This window comes from Danio aesculapii, chromosome 8 (assembly GCF_903798145.1).
Source record: "Danio aesculapii chromosome 8, fDanAes4.1, whole genome shotgun sequence".
Lineage (NCBI taxonomy): Eukaryota > Metazoa > Chordata > Actinopteri > Cypriniformes > Danionidae > Danio > Danio aesculapii.
Window position 1 is genome coordinate 45,652,278 of NC_079442.1, and position 21,332 is coordinate 45,673,609.

At 37.0% G+C, this 21,332-nt stretch overlaps 1 protein-coding gene across 3 annotated transcripts in view; it reads right to left on the minus strand.

Annotated features, from left to right (window-relative positions):
* Positions 1-21,332, minus strand: part of ccdc120a (coiled-coil domain containing 120a) — a 128,645-nt gene that overhangs the window by 30,173 nt on the left and 77,140 nt on the right. For 2 of the 3 annotated variants that reach the window (XM_056464060.1, XM_056464059.1), the window contains exons 2-3: positions 980-1,079; positions 788-869 (exon numbers count right to left, since the gene is read on the minus strand). In XM_056464060.1, the coding sequence (XP_056320035.1) occupies positions 788-821 (34 nt within the window). In that variant the 5' untranslated portion in view covers positions 822-869; positions 980-1,079. The remainder of the gene's footprint in view (positions 1-787; positions 870-979; positions 1,080-21,332) is intronic. The other variant, XM_056464061.1, reaches the window with a different exon arrangement.

A 21,332-nucleotide genomic window follows, 5' to 3' on the forward strand; every position in this document is an offset into this window, starting at 1 on the left:
CTTTCTGTGAGGCGATCGTGCTACCCACTACGCCACTGTGCTGCCTTGTCTTTAATATAATGATTCATGGTTAAAAAAAAACCTTTACTATGATTTTGAATATTAAAAAGAGTTGTGCTGCTTCATATTTTTGTGAAAATGTTTATATTTTTTTCTAAGACTCAAGTTTTTGCAGAGTCCTTTTAAATTAAATAAATTAAATATATTACTGATCCTAATTGGTATGGTAATAAAAAGATTTAAATTAAATTAAATTAAATTAAATAAAGTAAAATAAAATAAATTAAAGTAAAATAAAATAAATTAAATAATTTTATTTTTTAACAAATTTTTTTTACTAAACTAACTCAATAAAATGTATACAATCAATAAACAATCTATCATTTATAAAGTAGTTCCTACATTTTCCCCACATTTAGAATAATATAGTAAAAGTATGAAACAGCGTTCATCCTTTTAAAATCTTATACATTTAAGGATGAATTACTATGAAAGACAAAGAACAGTACTGGTTAAGAAGTGTGGTCATGGGATACTAGTATCCTCTTATGCCGTGAACACTAAACCACTAAATTTCCTACATTAATAATTAATTAATTGATCACTGATTTCCTGTTCTCTATTTATTTTACTTCAGTCCCTTTATAATGAAGTTCACCTCTTTGTGAGGAAATCTGGACAAAAACCATACGCACACCAGACCAACAACTGACAAAGTAAGCTTCTTATATAGAAAGACAAGTTCTTATCAGCAAAGAAACACAAACAGGCACAAAGAGGGGCTCACCAGGGCCTGTTATCAGGTGACTTTTGACCTCCATGTCATTAGTTGTTTGCGTCTCCTCACTACCTCCTGATTGTAAGTTTACCTTCAGAGAGAGAAGACGACAAACAAAACACAACCGTGATTAATGTGTTTGTCAGCAGGCTCAGCTGGAGTCTGTTAAGATCAGACAAAGCGTGCTTATACACAACTTACCTTCTCACCTTTTGGTAACAGTCATATGTCCTGCAGAGGTTTGGGCAGTACCGCGATTGACCTGAAGGTGGAGCCACCGCTGCTGCACAAACTTTATGACCTGAAACATAAAAAAAAAACACACTGTAAAAAATACTGGGATCCACACTAGGGCTGCATGATATTGGAAAAATCTGATATTGCCATATTTTATTTTTCTGTAATAAATATTGCAACATGGGATATTGTAATAAGATCATTTGAATAGGACTTATTTGATGGTTTTCTATGGAGTCTTCAGGTACAAATATTTAATAATCACAATGCAATGCAATTTACTTTGTCTCATTTCTAGTCCAAATGTCTAAAAACTCTTAGCTTAAGTAAAATTATTGTTTTGTTTTCAACTTTTCAAGTTTCAAGTTTTTCCTTAAAACAAACAAAACTATCTGTCAGAGGGGCAAAGTAAAAAACATCTCGTTTCCGCTTTGAAATGTAGATATTTCGACTAGAAACAAGACTAAAATTCTAAGTAAGAAAACCCTTTTTTTGCATAAATCATGTAAATTTGATATTCATTCATTTTTCTTTGGCTTAGTCCCTTTATTCATCAGGGGTCGCCACAGCGGAATGAACCGCCAACTCATCCAGCATATGTTCCACACAGCGGATGCCCTTCCAACGGCAACACTATGGCCAATACACAAAAACCCAATTTATCTATAGCACAAGTCTTTGGACTGTGGGGAAACCCACGCCAACACAGGGAGAACATGCAAACTCCACACAGAAATGCCAACTGACCCAGTCGGGACTCGAACCAGCTACCTTCTTGCTGTTAAGTGCTAACCACTGAGCCACTGTGTCACCCATAAATTGGGTATAAATTCAGCAATTAAATACAATTCTGTAGCTCCTAGTCAACTATAAATCAGACTCAACATTGTATATCCTGTGATGCACACATTGTGATATCGATATATTGTGCAGTCCTAATTCACACAATTCCTACATGATGTCCCAACACAAATGTATTAAGTTAGCTTAGTTGTCTTCACAAATTAGAGTGGAACATAAAACAATTAACTTGTCCAAAAAACTTTCAACTCATTTTAAATGAGTAGTTTGAACAAGAAACAAAAGTCATTTTTTTGAGTGCAGCAGACAATCTATACATGAAGGCCTTAACCAAAATATAGTTTTGAAGACAGATGATCAGATCAATTGCTTAATAGAACTCACAGAAGGGGTGAAGTGCTTTCTCTGGTTTCTTAGTTGTGTTTTAATTAAAGAGATAGTTCACCCAAAAAATCTGTGTGTAATTATGTGTAATTCTGTCATCATTTACTCTCTCTTCACTTGTTCCAAACCTTTATGACTTGTTGAACCAACCAAAAAAGATATTTTGAAGAAAGCTGAAAACCTGTAACCATTGACTTCCATAGTATTTGTATTTTCTACTATGGAAGTCAATGGTTACATGTTTCCAGGGTTAGGGTTAGCTATACTAAGCTAAAAGTGCTCCCACCAGACCCGGAAATATCTTCTTGTGTGTTCAACAGAAGAAAGAAATAGTAATTTTTTATTTACAATGAACTATCCCTTTAACTATTGCCTGAAGGTGTTTCACTAAAGTATTTCTGGATAAAGTTAGACAGACTCGCATGGAATTTTGACTACAGATGACCTGAATTTGAGGAGGAATTTGAGGAAAGTTCAATGTTTGATTTTAGACTTGGTAGACATTGGTAAATCCAAGCGTAGTTTGAGATAAAAAATGTGAAATGTATACTGTATAATGATGAGAATAATCTGACCGTAACATCATCAAAAGTCTGATGTCTATGAGAAAGAAAAAAGGAGATACTAAAGAGGTCTTGTAGACAAACCTAAGAGTTACATTTTTTGGATTCAGATTAAAGATATAATAAAATTAAAAAATATATATAACAAATAAGAAAGGTCACACTTTAATTTAAGGCGTTTTGTTGTGTATATCCAATGGACTTTCCAATTAATTATGCACAATTACATGCAACTAGCCCAAGGCCTAACCCTCTTCTTAACCTTAATGATAGAAGTACATATAGGTAATTAATATTATACAGTATGTAAAGGAATAGTTACTCTGTAACAAGGACACCTTAAAATAAAGTGTAACCATAAAATGAAAACAAAAATAAATATATATACATAGAAGCACATAGCAGAACGAAACTATAAATTAAATTTTAAATTAATAAATACTACAAAAGTACATAAATAATACAAAAATAACACTTTAATAGTATGAATATATGATATACTTAAGAGGTCTTGCTTAATATAAACCTTAGAGTTAGCTTTTTTAGATCCAGATTAAAGATATAATAAATAAAAATAAATAACAAAAAAAAAAAAGTTTACTTTATTTTAAGGAGTTCTTCTTGTGTACTTACTATAGTATTTACAATTAATTCTGCACAATTACATGCAACTAACCCAAGGCCTAACCCTCATCCTAACCATAACCTTATATAGATAGTTAATTAATATTACACAGTATGTAAAGGAATAGTTACCCTGCAACAAGTAAACCTTAAAATAAAGCGTAACCATAAAAAATTGTTAAATAAAAAGCACATAGCATAACGAAACTATAAAATAACACTAACACTTTAATCGTATGAATATATGATATACTAAAGAGGTCTTATTTAATGCAAACCTAAGAGTTAGCTTTATTTAGATGGAGATTAAATGAATAATAAACACTTAATTTTAAGGGGTTCTTGTTGTGTAAGTACTTACTACAGTGTTTACAATTAATTACGAATAATTACATGCAACTACCCTGAGGCCTAACCCTAGCCCTAACCTTGTAAGTACAGATAGTGAATTAATATTACACAGTATGTAAAGGAATAGTTACCCTGTAAGAAGGAAACCTTAAAATAAAGCAGAACCATTAAAAAAAATTGTCAAAATATCTAAATTTATATAAATAAAAAAGCACATCGTATAATGAAACTCAAAATTAAACTTTAAATTAATAAATACTACAAAAGTACATACATAATACAACAATAGCACTGCTTTAATAGTATGAGTATATTATATGTAAGAGTTCAATTTTAGCATTTTATTTTTACATTTAGGATCTTTGTTTTGACCCAAGTCACATCCACATCTGATAGACTACAGTGTTTTCCCCTTCACATTTCACATGGACCTGCCTGTGGGAACTCCGGACAGGAAGTGTCCTGTGCCGTGCAGGAAGTGGCTCATGATGCAGGAAGCGAATGCTGGAAACAGAAATGGGAGGCTAAGATTGACCTACAACAACAACAATACCAGCAGAAACCCTCACACAAAACACACTCTCACACACCACGAGTCATTTCCTAGGATCAACCAAATCAAACCAAACAAGAAACTATGAAACAATGAGGAAAACAGTCAAAAAACCTCGAACACTGACTGTATTTTCCTGTCTGCAAGTGAAAGAAATAAACACTTTAAAGGGACACTCCACTTTTTTTGAGAAATAGCTGATCTCCAGGTCTGACTGAAGCACTTTAGCTTAGCTTAGCTTAGCTTAGCATAAATCATTAAATTGGATTAGACCATTAGCATCTTGCTGCAAAAAGAGTTCAGATTATTTTCCAATTTTACGCTTGACTGTTCTATAGTTACAATGTGAACTGAGACTGATGGAAAATGAAAAGTTGCTATTTTCTAGAATGATATGGCTAGGAGCATAGGAACTATAATCTCTGTCTGGCATATTAATCAAGAAAATTTGCTGCCGTACCATGGCTGCAGGAGGTGCAATGATATTATGCAGCACCTGAAAATAGTCCTAAGCTATAACTAGCTAACAGTGCTGTGTAATATCATTGCGCCTACTGCAGCCATGGTGCAGCAGCAAGATGCTAATGGTCTAATCTGATACAAAGATATATGCTAAGCTAGGCTAAAAGTGCTCCCACCAGACCCAAAAATCGGGTTGAACAGATTTAAAAAATGTAAAAACTCAACTGTCTAAATTTGGGGAAGTTGTAAAATGAGCCTTTTTCCAACAAAAAACTGTTCCTTTAAAATTTTTAGCTTTGATGTCAATTCATGATCATTTCTCAAACACTCACTGCATTTTCCTGTCTGCAAGTGAAATAAATAAACACTTTAAAGAGAGACTCCACTTTTTTGTGTAAAACAGCCTCATTTTAAAAAGGTCGCAACCTTTGAGTATTACTATTTTTTTATCCATTAAGCTGATCTCCAGGTCTGACTGAAGCACTTTTAGCTTAGCTTAGCATAAATCATTGAATCGGATTAGACCATTAGCATCTTGTTCTAAAAACAGTGTAGATAATTTTCCAATTTAAAGCTTGACTGTTCTATAGTTAGATTGTGAACTAAGACTTATGGAAAATGAAAAGTTGCCATTTTCTAGCAAATATGGCTAGGATCTATACTATCATTCCCATGTAATAATCAAGGAAATTTGCTGTTGTACCATGGCTGCAGCAGACGCAATGATAGTATGCAGCACCTGAAAATAGTCCCCAGCTATAACTAACAGTGCTGTGCAATATCATTGCACCTACTGCATCCATGGTGCATCAGCAATATGCTAATAGTCTAATCTGATTCAATGATAAATGGTAAGCTAAGCTAAAAGTTCTCCCTCCAGACCTGGAAATCAGACTAAATGGATTTTTAAAAATGGTAAAACTCAACTGTTAAACCCTGGGGGATTTGTAAAATGAGCCTATTTCCAAGAAAAAATGCAGTCATGGTACAGCAGCAAGATGCTAATGGTCTAACCTGATTCAATGATTTATGCTAAGCTAAGCTAAAATTTGCTCCTTTAGACCCGGAAATCGGCTGAATAGATTTAAATAATAGTAAAACTCAAATGTTTAACCTTGGGGAGTTGTAAAAAGAGCCAATTTCCAACAAAAATACTGTTCCTTTAAAGTTTTTAGCTTTGACGCCAATTCGTGATCATTTCTCAATGTAGTTTTTCATGCCTGGCCAGCAGAAAGTAGTTATTATCTCCACTGCATGAGCTGGGCGGCTCTCTGGACGGCTCTGTCATTGAAATCGTGTAAATGATGGGTGTCTCTGAAAAATGTGGAAGGTTATAATTATAAAGAAAGTTCAATGGGCCCTGTTACAACCTCTTTGATGTTAGTCTAGGGTAAAAGTAATAACATTTAAACGGTGTGGTATTTTCACTTGTGTTAGGTTCAAGCAACGAGACAAACAACAAACTGCCAACAAAAGTGATTTAATATACAAAGAAAGTGAAACCAGAATGCCCAAATATATTTACAAAAATAAGAAATATTTACAATAATAAAGTAGCAAATGAAACAAAGTATCAAACAAAAATTGGTCAACTCAAGAGTAAGGGGACTAGTGAAGCCAAAATCAAAGAAATAAATATAACAAAACAATACTACCTCATCAACAAACCCCTTACCTACCTAGAATCATAAAAAGAAAAGAAAAGAAAAGTCTTCAGCGCCAAGCGCCATAAACTTACCTATCCTAAACTAAGAATACAAAAATATAAATACACAAATGGCGTTCACTTCTTACCTGGTGTTTTAAACAATGAATTGACTACGTGTTTGCAGAATGGAAGTCGTACGACATCTTCCTATCCACCTTACTCTGAGGACAAAGTCAACTCTTAATGCAACTTGAGTTTTGCCAGGCAAGTGCTGGGCCAAAAGTAACAAACAAACAATCGAAATAAAGATGTACAAAAATAACAAAGTACTTCAAAAACGGGCAGAAATAATAACAAATAATTTTATCCAAACGAAAGTTAAGCAAAAACAACGAATAACAAAATCATGTCGGCAAAACACACAAAAAACAGGATCAAAGGAAAAAGCGCTCTCCATCCGCTCTTCCTGGCGTCCTTTTATGCCATCGCTCCACGTCACCCAATGATGAGTGACGGGTCTCCCAACCAATCGGCTGTCGCGAAGGCGGACCTAAAGGATGTGACGGGCTGAGAGAGAGAGAGAGAGAGAGAGAGAGAGAGAGAGAGAGAGAGAGAGAGAGAGAGAGAGAGAGAGAGAGAGAAAGAGAGAGAGAGAGAGAGGAGGCAAAAATCCTAACAATATACGGGAACCGTAACACTCTCACCGTTATGAACAAACTCGTTTTGTTAAAAAAAAAAAACAAGACATGATCTATGCCCTCGAGAGAGCATCAGCCAAGACATTCTCAGAACCTTTCTTATGTCTTATCTCCAGGTTATAACTCTGAGTAACAAGTGCCCAACGCATTAAGCGTTGATTGTGATTGCACATACGGTTTAAAAACACAAGTGGGTTGTGATCCGTGTACACCACCACGGGAAGATTACTCGAACCAAGGTAGACTTCAAAATGCTGCAATGCAAGCAGAAGAGCAAGGGTCTCTTTTTCGATAGTCGAATAGTTCAACTGATGCTTATTGAACTTCCGTGAATAATAACTAATAGGGTGCTCAATTCCTTTTTCATCCTCCTGAATAAGGACAGCTCCAGCACCTACAGTACTTGCGTCCACCTCAAGCTTAAAATTACGAGTAAAATCTGGTGCCATTAAAACCGGTGCATTACACATCAACGTCTTGACAGACTCAAAAGCATGCTGACATTCATCAGACCACACAAAAGACTTGGACGGGCTCAGCAGAGAGGTGAGAGGATTCACAACAGTGGAAAAGTTCTTGCAAAAACTACGATAATAGCCTGACATACCTAGAAATCTCCGCAATTCTCGGCGAGTAGTTGGAATGGGAAACTCTGTGATCGCTGTGACTTTAGCCTCCACCGGACGTACTTGGCCCTGGCCAACCTCCTTACCAAGGTAAGTAACAGATGCTTTTCCAAACTCACATTTTGCAAGATTGAGTGTCAAGTTTGCTTTCTCTAGGCGTTCAAACACAGTGTTCAACAAACTAATGTGTTCCGACCAGCTCAACGAATATAGTACTAAATCGTCAAGGTAAGCGCTACAGTTAGGAACATCATATAAAACCAAGTCAACAAGACGCTGGAACGTCGCTGGGGCGTTTCGGAGTCCGAAAGCCATCGTATTATACTGAAGGAAATGATCTTGGGTTACAAAAGCAGAAATATCAGAAGCTTGGGGAGTAAGTGGTATTTGCCAATAACCCTTTAGCATATCGAGCTTTGTCACAAAGCGTGCAGATCCGATATTATCGATACAATCTTCCATTCGTGGTAATGGATAACTGTCAGGTACTGTTACAGCATTCACCTTACGGTAATCAGTACAGAATCTAAATGTACCATCGGATTTTGATACGAGCAGACATGGAGAACTCCAAGGACTGCAACTAACTTTAGTGAACCCATTAGTCATTAAATAATCTACTTCTTGACGCATGACAGATCTCTTCATCATATTAACTCGATAAGCGTGTTGCTTAATAGGACGAGCGCCATTTACATTAATGTCGTGTTTCAAGACATTGGTCTGAGTAGGTACATCACCAAATAGACATTTAAAATCAGAAATTAATTTTACAACGTCCATGCTACGTTCCACAGTCAAGTGATTCAAATGAGAGTGCAGATCTTTTAAAATCTCAGAGTTGTCTAACCTGGCACATTGCTGGGAAGTATTTCTCAGTACAACACCATCCGCATCCGTTTCCAAAAGCTCCAAACATGTTAGATCAGCGGCTAATGCAACAGAAGAGACCGCGGGCCCTGCAGTCTGCGCCGGAACATTCGCCATTGACAGCTCTCGGTCATGGTATGCTTTTAGCATGTTAAGATGACAAACACGGGTTTTTCTTTTGCGATCGGGTGTACACAGCAGGTAGTCAGTTTCACTCATTTTTTTCTTAATCACATATGGACCAAAGAAACGGGCTGACAATGATGCGCCTGGAACAGGTAAAAATACGAGCACTTTGTCTCCAGGTTGAAATGATCGTGCCACGGATTTCTTGTCATACTCACGTTTCATCCCTTCCTGAGAGTTTTTCAAAGCCTCGCTAGCGAGCAACCAAGCATTGTGAAGACGATCTCGAAATGTGCTAACATAATCCAGCACATTGGTGCGCAAATTCGACGTGGGTTCTAAAATTCGTTCCTTTAAAATTTTGAGTGGACTTCTCAATTGGTGTCCATATACGAGTTCGGCCGGAGAAAACCCCAGAGATTCCTGTACGGTCTCCCTGACAGCAAACAATACTAAAGGAACGCCTTCATCCCAATCTTTAGCAGTGTCATGACAATATTTCTTCAACATCGATTTAAAAGTTTGGTGAAATCGCTCAAGTGCGCCTTGACTCTGTGGGTGGTACGCACTTGAGACACGGTGAGTTATCGCAAGGGTTTCAAGTACTTGTTTAAAAAGTTTCGATAAAAAATTTGTACCTTGATCAGTTTGCACAATTTTTGGTAGTCCAAATGTACAGAAGAATTTCACCAACGCTTTGATGACGACAGGAGCGGTGATTTTTCGCAGCGGAATCGCCTCTGGAAAACGGGTAGAAACACACATGATGGTTAATAAAAACTGATTACCTGACTTCGTTTTATGAAGTGGACCAACACAATCAACCATTACGTGTTCAAATGGTTCACCCATCGCAGGTATTGGAGTTAATGGAGCGGGTGGAATTTTCTGGTTCGGCTTCCCAACAATCTGACAGGTATGACAAGTACGGCAGTGACGAGCAACATCTTTCTTTAATCCTGGCCAGAAGAAATGATTTAAAATCCTATAATATGTTTTCGTAATGCCTAGGTGACCAGCTAGCTGGTGATCATGAGCTAGACATAAAACATGTTGTCGATAGGGTTCTGGAACCACTATTTGACATACAACATCCCAATCCGAATTTTTGTCAGCACGAGGATACCACTTCCTCATCAATAAGTCATTATCCACAAAATAAGCTGATTTCTTATGCTTTGTCTCATCCATTAAAACAGCTGAATTAAAAGCAGTGCTAAGTGTTTTGTCGTCTTTCTGTGCAGCAATTATTTTCTCACGCGACACAGGTAAATGGAGTGTTTCAGCTTCAGGCAAAATTTTACCTTCACTTTCAGATTTTTCGTTGTTTGTCTGCTCATGCTTTTCCAATAATGCATCACCAGAGAGCAGTGGAAACATGCATGAATCAGTCAAGTCAACGACATCACCTACTCGGCGTGACTGAGCACGCGTAATCACGCAGGCTGGGAAAACATCCGTTTCCAACATGGTTTTTAATTCACAAAACTCTGGTTCATTCATAACTTCAATGACAGGCATCAACTTTCCACCTGCTAGGTCATTACCAAGAATGAAGTCAACTCCCTTCACAGGCAATGACGGACACACAGCAACGCGCACAAAGCCTGTGCACAGGTCGCTTTTCAAATGCACAAGGTGCAGTGGGAAATTAACGCAACCCATCTCAATCCCTTGAACAAGAACACTAGATCCGCAGAAAGTATCGTCAGATAATTGTACTTTACTAGCTAAAATAAATGACTGCATAGTACCAGTATCTCTGAGAATGTTTAATTCTGTCTGATCCTCCTTTTCCCCCGTAAGAGAAATCAACCCTTTAAGCATAAAAGGTCGATAGCACTCATCCACACTTTCATGCACAGTACTGTTAGTTCTACAAGTTTTCACAAACCCTACACTCTTTGGTTGTGACTGCTGCTTTTTCTTTAGTACCAAACAATCAGAAATCACGTGCCCTTTTTTGTGACAGTAATAACATTCACGTTCCTCTTTGCTATTAGGTGAACTAGATTTAAAATGTGATGTGTGAGGTGGCGTGTTTTCAGCTTGGGACTTTTCAGGACGAACGGACATAAAAACATTTTTGTGAGTTAACACGTATTCATCTGCTAGTACAGCCGCGTGTGCCAACGAAGTAACTTTCTGTTCATTCAAGTACAAAACCATGCGTTCTGGCAAGCATCCCTTAAATTCTTCTAGTAATATCAACTCTCTCAAAGTTCCAAAATCAATAGCCTTGCTAGCAGTGCACCACTTGTCAAAAAGAATTCCCTTTTCTCTCGCAAATTCAACAAACGTTTGTGCATTACTCTTTTTGTGCTTCCTAAAACGTTGCCTATAAGCTTCGGGAACCAATTCATAAGCACGTAATATTGCAGATTTCACAGACTCATATTTCAAACTTTCTTCAAGTGATAATGTTGAACAAATCTCTTGTGCTTTACCACATAACTTGCATTGCAAAAGCAATGACCAGACCTCAGGAGGCCAACGAAGTGAAGTAGCGATGCGTTCAAACGCATTAAAGTACGAGTCTACTTCATGCTCTCTAAATTGAGGAACGAGTGCAATGTGTTTACTTACATCAAAGGTGCCCGGAATAACATCAGCGTGCGAAGAAGGAGAGGAGATCTGTTGCACAGTATCCAGCTTTACAGTCAAGTCATCAGCAACCTTCACTGCCCCTAACTCAAGCTGCTTAAGCCTCACTTGCTTATCTGCCTCAATTTCCAATTTGCGCACTTCCAGCCGCAATTTCATTTCAGCTTGGCGCGTTTGGACTCTCTCTTGCGCTTCATAATGCAAACGGGCAAGTCGGACTTTAAGTCGCGAGTCCCCGCGTGAATCAACAGAACAAGGTGAGAATGGATCAAACGGAGGTAAGCCGGCCTTTGCATCGGCGCCCGCCTCCGCATCAGCAACAGCTTCGCCTTGTATCTCTTCTCTCACAGGACTAGTTTGCGCTAGAGCCACGTCACCAGTGTTTTCAACGCTAATTTCAGCATTCTGCACGTTTGATGTCGGCAACACATTTAACTCCCGTAATCCTAAAATCAATTTTTCCTTAATTTCTTTCTTAAGCGATTGCTTACTAACATGAACTTGAAAATGGTCTGCGATCTGCAATAAATCCTGCTTTCTGCACAAATTTAACCTTTCCTCTGATGGACTGGCAACAAAACTTTCCAAGCTAAAAGTTTCCATATCCAAAAAAACCAAGCAAAATAGTACACTACCTCCAATACTAACCTGACCTATGCTGACACGATATAAGTGACGAAATGACTTTTGCTTTCCACCAACACAATGTAAAAATAACCACACCAGTTTAACTTTAAGATCTTTTATCCTGCTCTTTAAATCCTGATTAATAAATCCCGGACGAGCCCCCAATTAAATGTTACAACCTCTTTGATGTTAGTCTAGGGTAAAAGTAATAACATTTAAACGGTGTGGTATTTTCACTTGTGTTAGGTTCAAGCAACGAGACAAACAACAAACTGCCAACAAAAGTGATTTAATATACAAAGAAAGTGAAACCAGAATGCCCAAATATATTTACAAAAATAAGAAATATTTACAATAATAAAGTAGCAAATGAAACAAAGTATCAAACAAAAATTGGTCAACTCAAGAGTAAGGGGACTAGTGAAGCCAAAATCAAAGAAATAAATATAACAAAACAACACTACCTCATCAACAAACCCCTTACCTACCTAGAATCATAAAAAGAAAAGAAAAGAAAAGTCTTCAGCGCCAAGCGCCATAAACTTACCTATCCTAAACTAAGAATACAAAAATATAAATACACAAATGGCGTTCACTTCTTACCTGGTGTTTTAAACAATGAATTGACTACGTGTTTGCAGAATGGAAGTCGTACGACATCTTCCTATCCACCTTACTCTGAGGACAAAGTCAACTCTTAATGCAACTTGAGTTTTGCCAGGCAAGTGCTGGGCCAAAAGTAACAAACAAACAATCGAAATAAAGATGTACAAAAATAACAAAGTACTTCAAAAACGGGCAGAAATAATAACAAATAATTTTATCCAAACGAAAGTTAAGCAAAAACAACGAATAACAAAATCATGTCGGCAAAACACACAAAAAACAGGATCAAAGGAAAAAGCGCTCTCCATCCGCTCTTCCTGGCGTCCTTTTATGCCATCGCTCCACGTCACCCAATGATGAGTGACGGGTCTCCCAACCAATCGGCTGTCGCGAAGGCGGACCTAAAGGATGTGACGGGCTGAGAGAGAGAGAGAGAGAGAGAGAGAGAGAGAGAGAGAGAGAGAGAGAGAGAGAGAGAGAGAGAGAGAGAGAAAGAGAGAGAGAGAGAGGAGGCAAAAATCCTAACAATATACGGGAACCGTAACAGGCCCGTTTGAGTCATATGAGGAACTAACTCGGGCCAAAAAGTAGCAGACGAGTGAAGCACGTGTCCCATATTAAAAGAAAGCAACAGAACAATGCGGGTATTGTGTGTCGCCGTGACCTAATCGTGCCCATCACATACACTTGAGGGTCAAGGGAGGACAAATAAATCTAGTGGGCCGATAAACGTGGTGCAAATATGTGTGTTGCTAGAGCAAACACTGCGTCGGTGTCTGTCTCGGTTTTCCTAGTGTTGGGTTTCAGCTAATGGAGGAGAAACGCTGTTGTCAGTTTAAGCTTGATAAGATCCTTGATCCTGCTGGTGCTCTGTATTGAGGAGATGTTGAAGAAAGCTCCAAAGTTAGCCAATTTCGGTGTAGCTTTCATCTAATTCTCTAAATGTTTTGATTGGAGGCCTTTTTGCAATATCAGTTTTTTCTCAGTTGGCTGTGAAGTTATTTTTCGTAACAGCAGCACATGCTGATCTCATACTTTTTTCATAGTTGAACTCATTTTGAGAGTGTTTTTGTTTCTTCAGTGGCGTTTGCAATGGAAACTAACCATTTTATTTAATTCACACGCTATTAACAAACCATTAACTAAGGCCATTTGCTCAAAAAACTAATAATTAGTTGCTTATTAATAGTTAGTAAGGTAGTAGTTGGTTTTAGGTTTAAGGATGTCAAATAAGATCATACTTTATAACTTCTAATACACATTTATTCATTCATTCATTTACCTTTGACTTAGACCCTAATTTATCAGGGGTCGACACAGTGGAATGAACCGCCAACTATTCGGGCATATGTTTTACATATCAGATGACCTTCCAGCAGCAACCACGTTCTTTGGACTGTGGGGGAAACTGGAGCACCTGGAGAAAACCCACGCGAACATGGAAAGAACATGCGAACTCAACACAGAAATGTCAACTAGCCCATTCGGGACTTGAACCAGCGTCCTTCTTGCTGTGAAGTGACAGTTCTAACCACTGAGCCACCGTGTCGACCTACTAATAAACAATTAATATCTTATTAATAAGCAGGTAATATGCCAGTAATTGTGACTTAAAATAAAGTAGTTAGCTTAATAATTTATGGTGGAATAATTTGACGTTTAATACATAAACATGGTGGTAAACTGTAAAAAACGCAGGGTTCCACACAATTCATTCATGTTGTCCCAACACAAATTAAGTTAACTTAACACTTTTAACAAATTTATGTGGATTGAACATAAAAAAATTAAGTCAGTCCAATGAAAATGAGTTCCCCACATATCAATGGTAAATGCAGACACATTTAGACCCAATCCCAATTCTACCCCTTAGCCCTTCCCCTTACCCCTTGCTTGGCGCGTTCACGTAAAGGGGAAGGGGTCTCCCAATACTCTGTAGCATAAGGGGGAAGGGGAAGAGCTAGATAGCCCTTCAAATTGAAATTTTCCAGGATGACACTCGAAACCAACGGGTACAAAAATTTCCCAGAGTTCTCCAGCTACACAAACAACATGGCTGCATACGCGAGTGAGGAGATGAGGAGTTAGTATTTTTTGGCATTATTAAGAATTTGTGAACAAAAGTCTATGAGGAGAAAAGTCCAGTGTGACCGCAGCTTTATCTTGTAGGTTTCAAACAAGTCTGAAGGACTCAATTAGTTTGATCAGGTGAGTTTAATTAGGGATGGAACTAAACTGTGCAGAGCTCCGGCCCTCCAGGAATTGAGTTTGACACCTGTGACATAGGACATAAAACATTAACAAAGAACATAGGATTGACTGATATGCAGAATCATGCAGTAATTAGAAAGACTGATTGGTTGATTGGGTGCCAACATCTCTCAGCAGTTTTCAACAGCAGCGTAATAACGCTTAATACAAACAAAACTCCAAGTTTAACAGCTTAAAAAACTACAATGGCATTAAGAAACATCATATAGCTTTTCAGCTTTTTGCTCTGTACTGTAAAACATGTTTAATATTTTTATTTGCTTTGTCAGCATCTTTGCTGCTCTCCTCTATCTTGGAAATAAGCCACATACCAAAACATCAAGACTTTATTAAATCGATAAATTTGCCCAAACAACAAGACATGTAGTAAATGTCACTTATAATAAGCAGAAAAGGCAAGAGAGCACTCGATGAAGTAGCCTTTAAAACAACATCTCAGTTGAGTTCAAATGACCAAACCAGTCTCTAGTCACTATAACATTACTTTGGTCAAAAATAGTGCATGCCAAATGTGCAATATGGTCATCACAATGTCAATCATCAGCCATGTGTGTGTGTGAGAGAGTGAAAGTGAGAGAGGGAGATGGAGATTCACCAAATGTCATGACAAATGTTCTGCAGTCTTCACAAGGTTTGCCAGCATTCCTCTCCCTCTCTCTCTCATGTCAGAGCCTGTATTATCACTCCTGTTCAGATGTTCACAAAAGTACGATCTGTCCATTTTTCAGATGTCCCGCATTCATTCCTTGAACTCACTCCCTTATTCTCTCGGTTAACACAAGATCTAATCCTTTCCAGGGTCTGCAATGTACACTTTTGTGGCTTTTTGTGAGCAAAATTGTACAATATTTTCCTCCTAACAGTATAAATATAGTTCAAAAACATCATGAATAATCCTATATGTATCAAATATTTTTTTGATATACTTTAATTTTTATAATTAATACTTTTTTTTAATATCACACATCAAATATTTAAATGTGTTTTTTAAAGCTAAGCAATTATGCAATACAAAATTAGAATGTATCCTGTTCAATTACGTTTTTTCTATTTTCTTTATTTATTTTTACTATGATTTACAAAAACACCAACTAAAATATAATTCAGCGTAACATTACTTTATATCCCAAAAGATCTTGTCAGGCATATTTGGAACAAGAATCATTCATTAATTCAATTTCTTTTCAGCTTAGTCCCTTTATTAATCAGGGGTTGCCACAGTGGAATGAACCGCCAACTTATCCAGCGTATGTTTTACGCAGCGGATGCCATTCCAGCTGCATTCCCATCACTGGGAAACATCCATACACTCTCATTCACACACATACACTACGGACAATTTAGCTTACCCAATTCACCTGTACCAAAACCGGAGCACCTGGAGGAAACCGACGCCAACACGGGGAGAACATGCAAACTCCTAACATAAATGCCAACTGACCCAGCGGAAGCTCGAACCATCGACCTTCTTGCTATGGGGCGACATCGCTAACCATGGAGCCGCCGTGTCGCCCCACTCACATTTTAAGGTAAATCAAATTAAAGTAGACACTATATTTGCATTTAAAAAGCTTTACTTGCATTTAAAGAAAATGTGACCCATTTTAACCCACATGAATATATACACTGTAAAAAATATATAAAGAAAAAGTCAAGACTACTAATATTTTTATGTTGCTTTAACCAATTTTAATACGTTAATCAGGTTTTAACTAAACTTTTGAAGTTATACAAAGTTTAACTTAATATTTTTTAGTCAGTTTGATTGACATAAGTTGAGATGACTAAAAACGTTCATTTGATTAAACTAAAAAATTAAGACAGCAAGATTTTTTTTACACAGTATATTTGAATGGTTGTGCCATCACTGGCTGTAACAGACAGCACATGCATGCTGTACACTAATGAAAATGACTTCTGCAAAACTGTTGCAAACTATTTATATGGGCTGAATTTAGATCATTGACTTTAATCATTACTATTGGAATGTGAAGAGGCTTTCAACCAGCACAGCAAAAAATGTTTCTGTGCTGGTTGAAAGCCTCTTCACATTCCAATAGTAATGATTAAAGTCAATGATCTAAATAGATTTATATGTATTTTTTTATTCTGGGTAAGGCATAAGACTAAAAAAATGTTCATCCGATTAAATATTGTCGGGCTAACAACAATAATTCTGATAAGTAGCCCAAACTGTCTGCCAACAAGATGTGTACAACAGCGCATCTCCATTCACGTGTTCACGTGGAGTTACTTTTGCACGCTGGAGGAAGGACTACACCATGGCTGAAGTATTTTTTTTTTAGACAGGTAATGTTATATTTGAAAACTCTTTTAGTCAAGCAAAGCTGATGTAGATTGTGTTGTGTTGGGTTATATACACAGAAGTGTTGTTCAGCCACTGAAATCTTCCTTGATGCGACAATTTTCAGTTTCATAAGGGGCCTTTTACTGCATCAATAATGTTGATTTTTATTTAGTTTAACAACAAAACATCAGTAAATAGCGCTCCCTATATTGTTTATCATGCCACTTTGAATATTCGGTCTGAAATAGCACGTACAGTAAGTATGGCTTAGTAAGAAGCAGTTGCTTTAAGACAATGAGCATGAGAGAGTGAGATTATTATAAGTTTTGCTTGCTACACAACTGAAAACGTGCTAGATATAATACAGTTTTTCCACTCAGAATTGTAGTATTATAAAAGTACTATAAAGTTTTCTAACTGGCGAACAAGGCCGGAGCAAGCTGAACTGGCGCTCTAAACAAATGATCCCGCCGCCCTCAACCCGAAAGTGAAACCCCTCACTGGTCTGCTGCTCTAGGCGGCCGCCTAGGTCACCTCTATGGATGCGCTGGCCCTGCTGGCGAAAGACATGAACTAGTGGGTTGCCTGATGTCATCTTTAAGGTGCGCGCGCTCGTGTTTCAGGAGGCGTGGCTTTGGACGGCAGGGGAGGGAACTGTGTTTCAAAGATATTATGCTAACCCATTAGCATTTTGGCAGATCGCCTACTGCAGCTTTAATTTGTTTGTTTAAATTCAGTCTAAATTAATTGTTTTCAAACCCTTACCTTAAAAAAAGAGTTAATCCAATGAATCATCTGTGAATGATTTTTTTCACTCTTTTTTTTCCTTAGCTTACTGATCTTTGCAATCATGACCTTGATATTTCACACAACATCAACAATTTCTCACTGAAACAGAATGGCATGTTTTTTCTCAGTACTGCAGAATTGTCTCCTACTGGGAACACAGTTTCTACTGATTCTTTCTTTCTTGCAGAAAGCACTGAAGACGAAGGTCAGCAGATTCTTGGCTCCCTGGACTCTCTGCGACCTCACTGATCCCGATGGGATCTGACAGACCTGTTCTCTACCGGTTCTGTGCCTCCGGTAATTAATCCCACACTAACGAGAAAGTGTGGACACAGATGCATTTCCACATCACTGGACAGCACCGAAAACCTTTGTTCACGACAAAATTACATGCAACATTGGTTTTCCTAAACAGATTATCATAAACGTGTGGTGCATACTTCCTTACTATATAGTATGTAAAAAAAAAAACAGTATGTGAGCCAAGTAGGATGTTCAAAAAAAAAAAAAAGATTACCCACAGTACTACTTCTGGCGAGACTCTGAAGTGATATCCAATGGACGCTACACTAGCCCATGAGGCCATGCGAAAGAATTAATGAATTCAACTGACGCGGGTAGGTCATGTGATGATGGCAGATGTAGTACATTTAAATGTCATACTCATGTACATTACAGAATATTATAATGATCAAGATGTTCACTTTCAAGGGCGGCACTGTCTGTGGTTAGAACTGTCGCCTCACAGCAAGAAGGTCGCTGGTTCGTGTCCCAGCTGGGTCAGTTGGCATTTCTGTGTGGAGTTTCTATGTTCTCCCCATGTTGGCATGGGTTTCTTCCAGGTGCTCCGGTTTCCCCCACAGTCCAAAGACATGCGCTATGGGTGAATTAGATGAACTAAATTGGCCGTAGTGTAAGAGTGTATGAGTGAATGCGAGGTTGTATGTTTCCCAGAACTGGGTTGCGGCTGGAAGGGCATCCGCTACGTAAAACATATGCTGGAATATTTGGCAGTTCATTCCGCTGTGGCAACTGCTGACAAATAAGGGACTAAGCCGAAGGAAAATGAATAATTGAATTAATGAATATTCAAATACCTTCTTAAGAAATATGCGATTTTGCTGTGCCAGAAAGCAGCTACCTAGCAACCCCATAGCAACTGCATAGCATCACGGAAAAAAAACACCTCAGCAACCTAAAACTATTCTCAAAGTTATTGACTGTATCAATATAAACCTCACATTTTAGGTTTACTGCAAAATATACACATTTTTTAAGTATTTTGAGAGTGTAAGGAGGGTGTGAAGATCTCTTTTTGACTCTCTGACTGACCAGATTTTCTATAGAGTATCATGGGTAATGTAGTTTTTCTGTATAAATTAGCTGATTTAATGTGTATGCAAAAACACAGACACGTTAAAAGCATATTAAAAAGGGTTGAATGTACAGTGCTCAGCAGAATTGAGTACACCCCATTTTGAAAGTGAATATTTTTATCCATTTCTCAGTGAATATAGGCTATGTATTTTGGTGCATTTAAACAACAGATTTATTAAAATATTATTTAGACACCAAACTTGCTTAATTACTGTAGGCAAGTTATTGTATAATGATGGTTTGTTCTGTAGACTATGGAAAAAATATATAGCTTAAAGGGGCCAATAATATTGACCTTAAATGGATTTTAAAAAATTTAAAACTGCTTTTATTCTAGCTTAATATAAAACAAATAAGACGTTCTCCAGAAGAAAAAATATTATCAGACATACTGTGAAAATTTCTTTGCTCTGTTAAACATAATTTGGTAAATTAAAAAAAAAAGAAAAAAAAAAATTCAAAGGGGGCCTAATAATTCGGACTTTAACTGTATATACATTTACAAACATGCATGTATTCTGTCTAATGCACATATTTGCATAATCAAGGTCGTTTGAGATTATTCTGGAAGAAATTGTATTAGGACACGTTCTCACCTTGGATATAAATAGTTGCCCCATTTTTCTTTTATTTCTCTCTTTTTTCGATTTTTTTCACACATAATTTTCCTTTTTTTACTTCACAAACCTGAATCTTGCTCTCTATTGCTTCAATCTTGCAGAAACACAGATAATGTCCTCTACATTTACATTTATTAATTTAGCAGACAATTTTATACAAAGTGGCTAACAAATAGGGATATGATAAGCAATTCATCACAAAGAGGCAAATAATGATGTTAATACAAAAGTTTCAGCAACTGATTAGAAAAAAAAATCAAGGCAAGAACAGAGAGATTGAATAAACATGGACTACTGCTTTTATCTGTTAGATTGCAGTTAGCTGCTTGTAGAAGGAATCAGTTTTTCAGAATTGATTTTTCCATTTGTCTCTTTTTAAAATGTCCATTATCTTGAGTTAGATTTTTGATAACATGTGGTGTGTTTGCAATAAACAGTTGCCAATTTAGCCTAACCGCATGTTTCTGTGTTAAATGACATTTCATCTCAAGAGACTGTGAATTTCCAACACAATGAACATGAAAGGATCATGCAAGAAAAGCAAACCAACTTCCAAATCCTGCGAGGCTTATAGTCGTTTGTCTCAGTTTCACTCATGCATGAATCAGGTCTTGGCCTTTATGCACAGGTCAGGTGATGCCAATGAACCTTTCGGCCGAGTTGAACTTCTGACACAATTTATTTAAAAGGAATAACACACTACAAGTCAAAAGTCTGAAATCAGTAAGATTGTTTTGTGTGTGTTTTAAAAGAAGGCAATTCTGCACACCAAGGCTGCATTTATTTGATCAAAAATACAGTAAAAACTTTAAAATTGTTTTAAAAAAAAATGTAAATGTTTGTAGCAGTGTTGTGCCAATGTAAAAAATGTAATAAACAGAATGTAAAGCAACATAAATACAGAAAAAACTGCTAAATTGGGAAATATATGATACAACATTAAACAACTGTTTTCTTGTTGAACGTAGTTTCAAATGAAAAGATTATTCCTGTGATGTAAAGCTGAATTTCCATCATCATTACTCCAGTCTTCAGTGTCGCATGATCCTTCAGAAATTAATTTTAATATGATTATTTGCTGTTGTTTAATGATCAGTTATTATTGGTACAAAATCATTAATAATAACTAACAATTATCAGTACTGAAAATGTTTGTGTCTTGCTTCGTCGTATCGTAGAAACTGATACATTTTTCTTTTATTTTTTTTATTTATTAGAATAAATTTATTTACTTGCACTCTTGATCAATAAGTTGATACATGTATCATTTAATACATTTAAATGGTATTTTCTATTAAATAAATGCAGCCTTTTTGAGCAGAATAAGCTTATTCACTCACATTCCTTCATCTTAGTTCCTGATTTATCAGGGGACGCTACAGTGGAATGAAGCACAGTGTGAGTGTGAT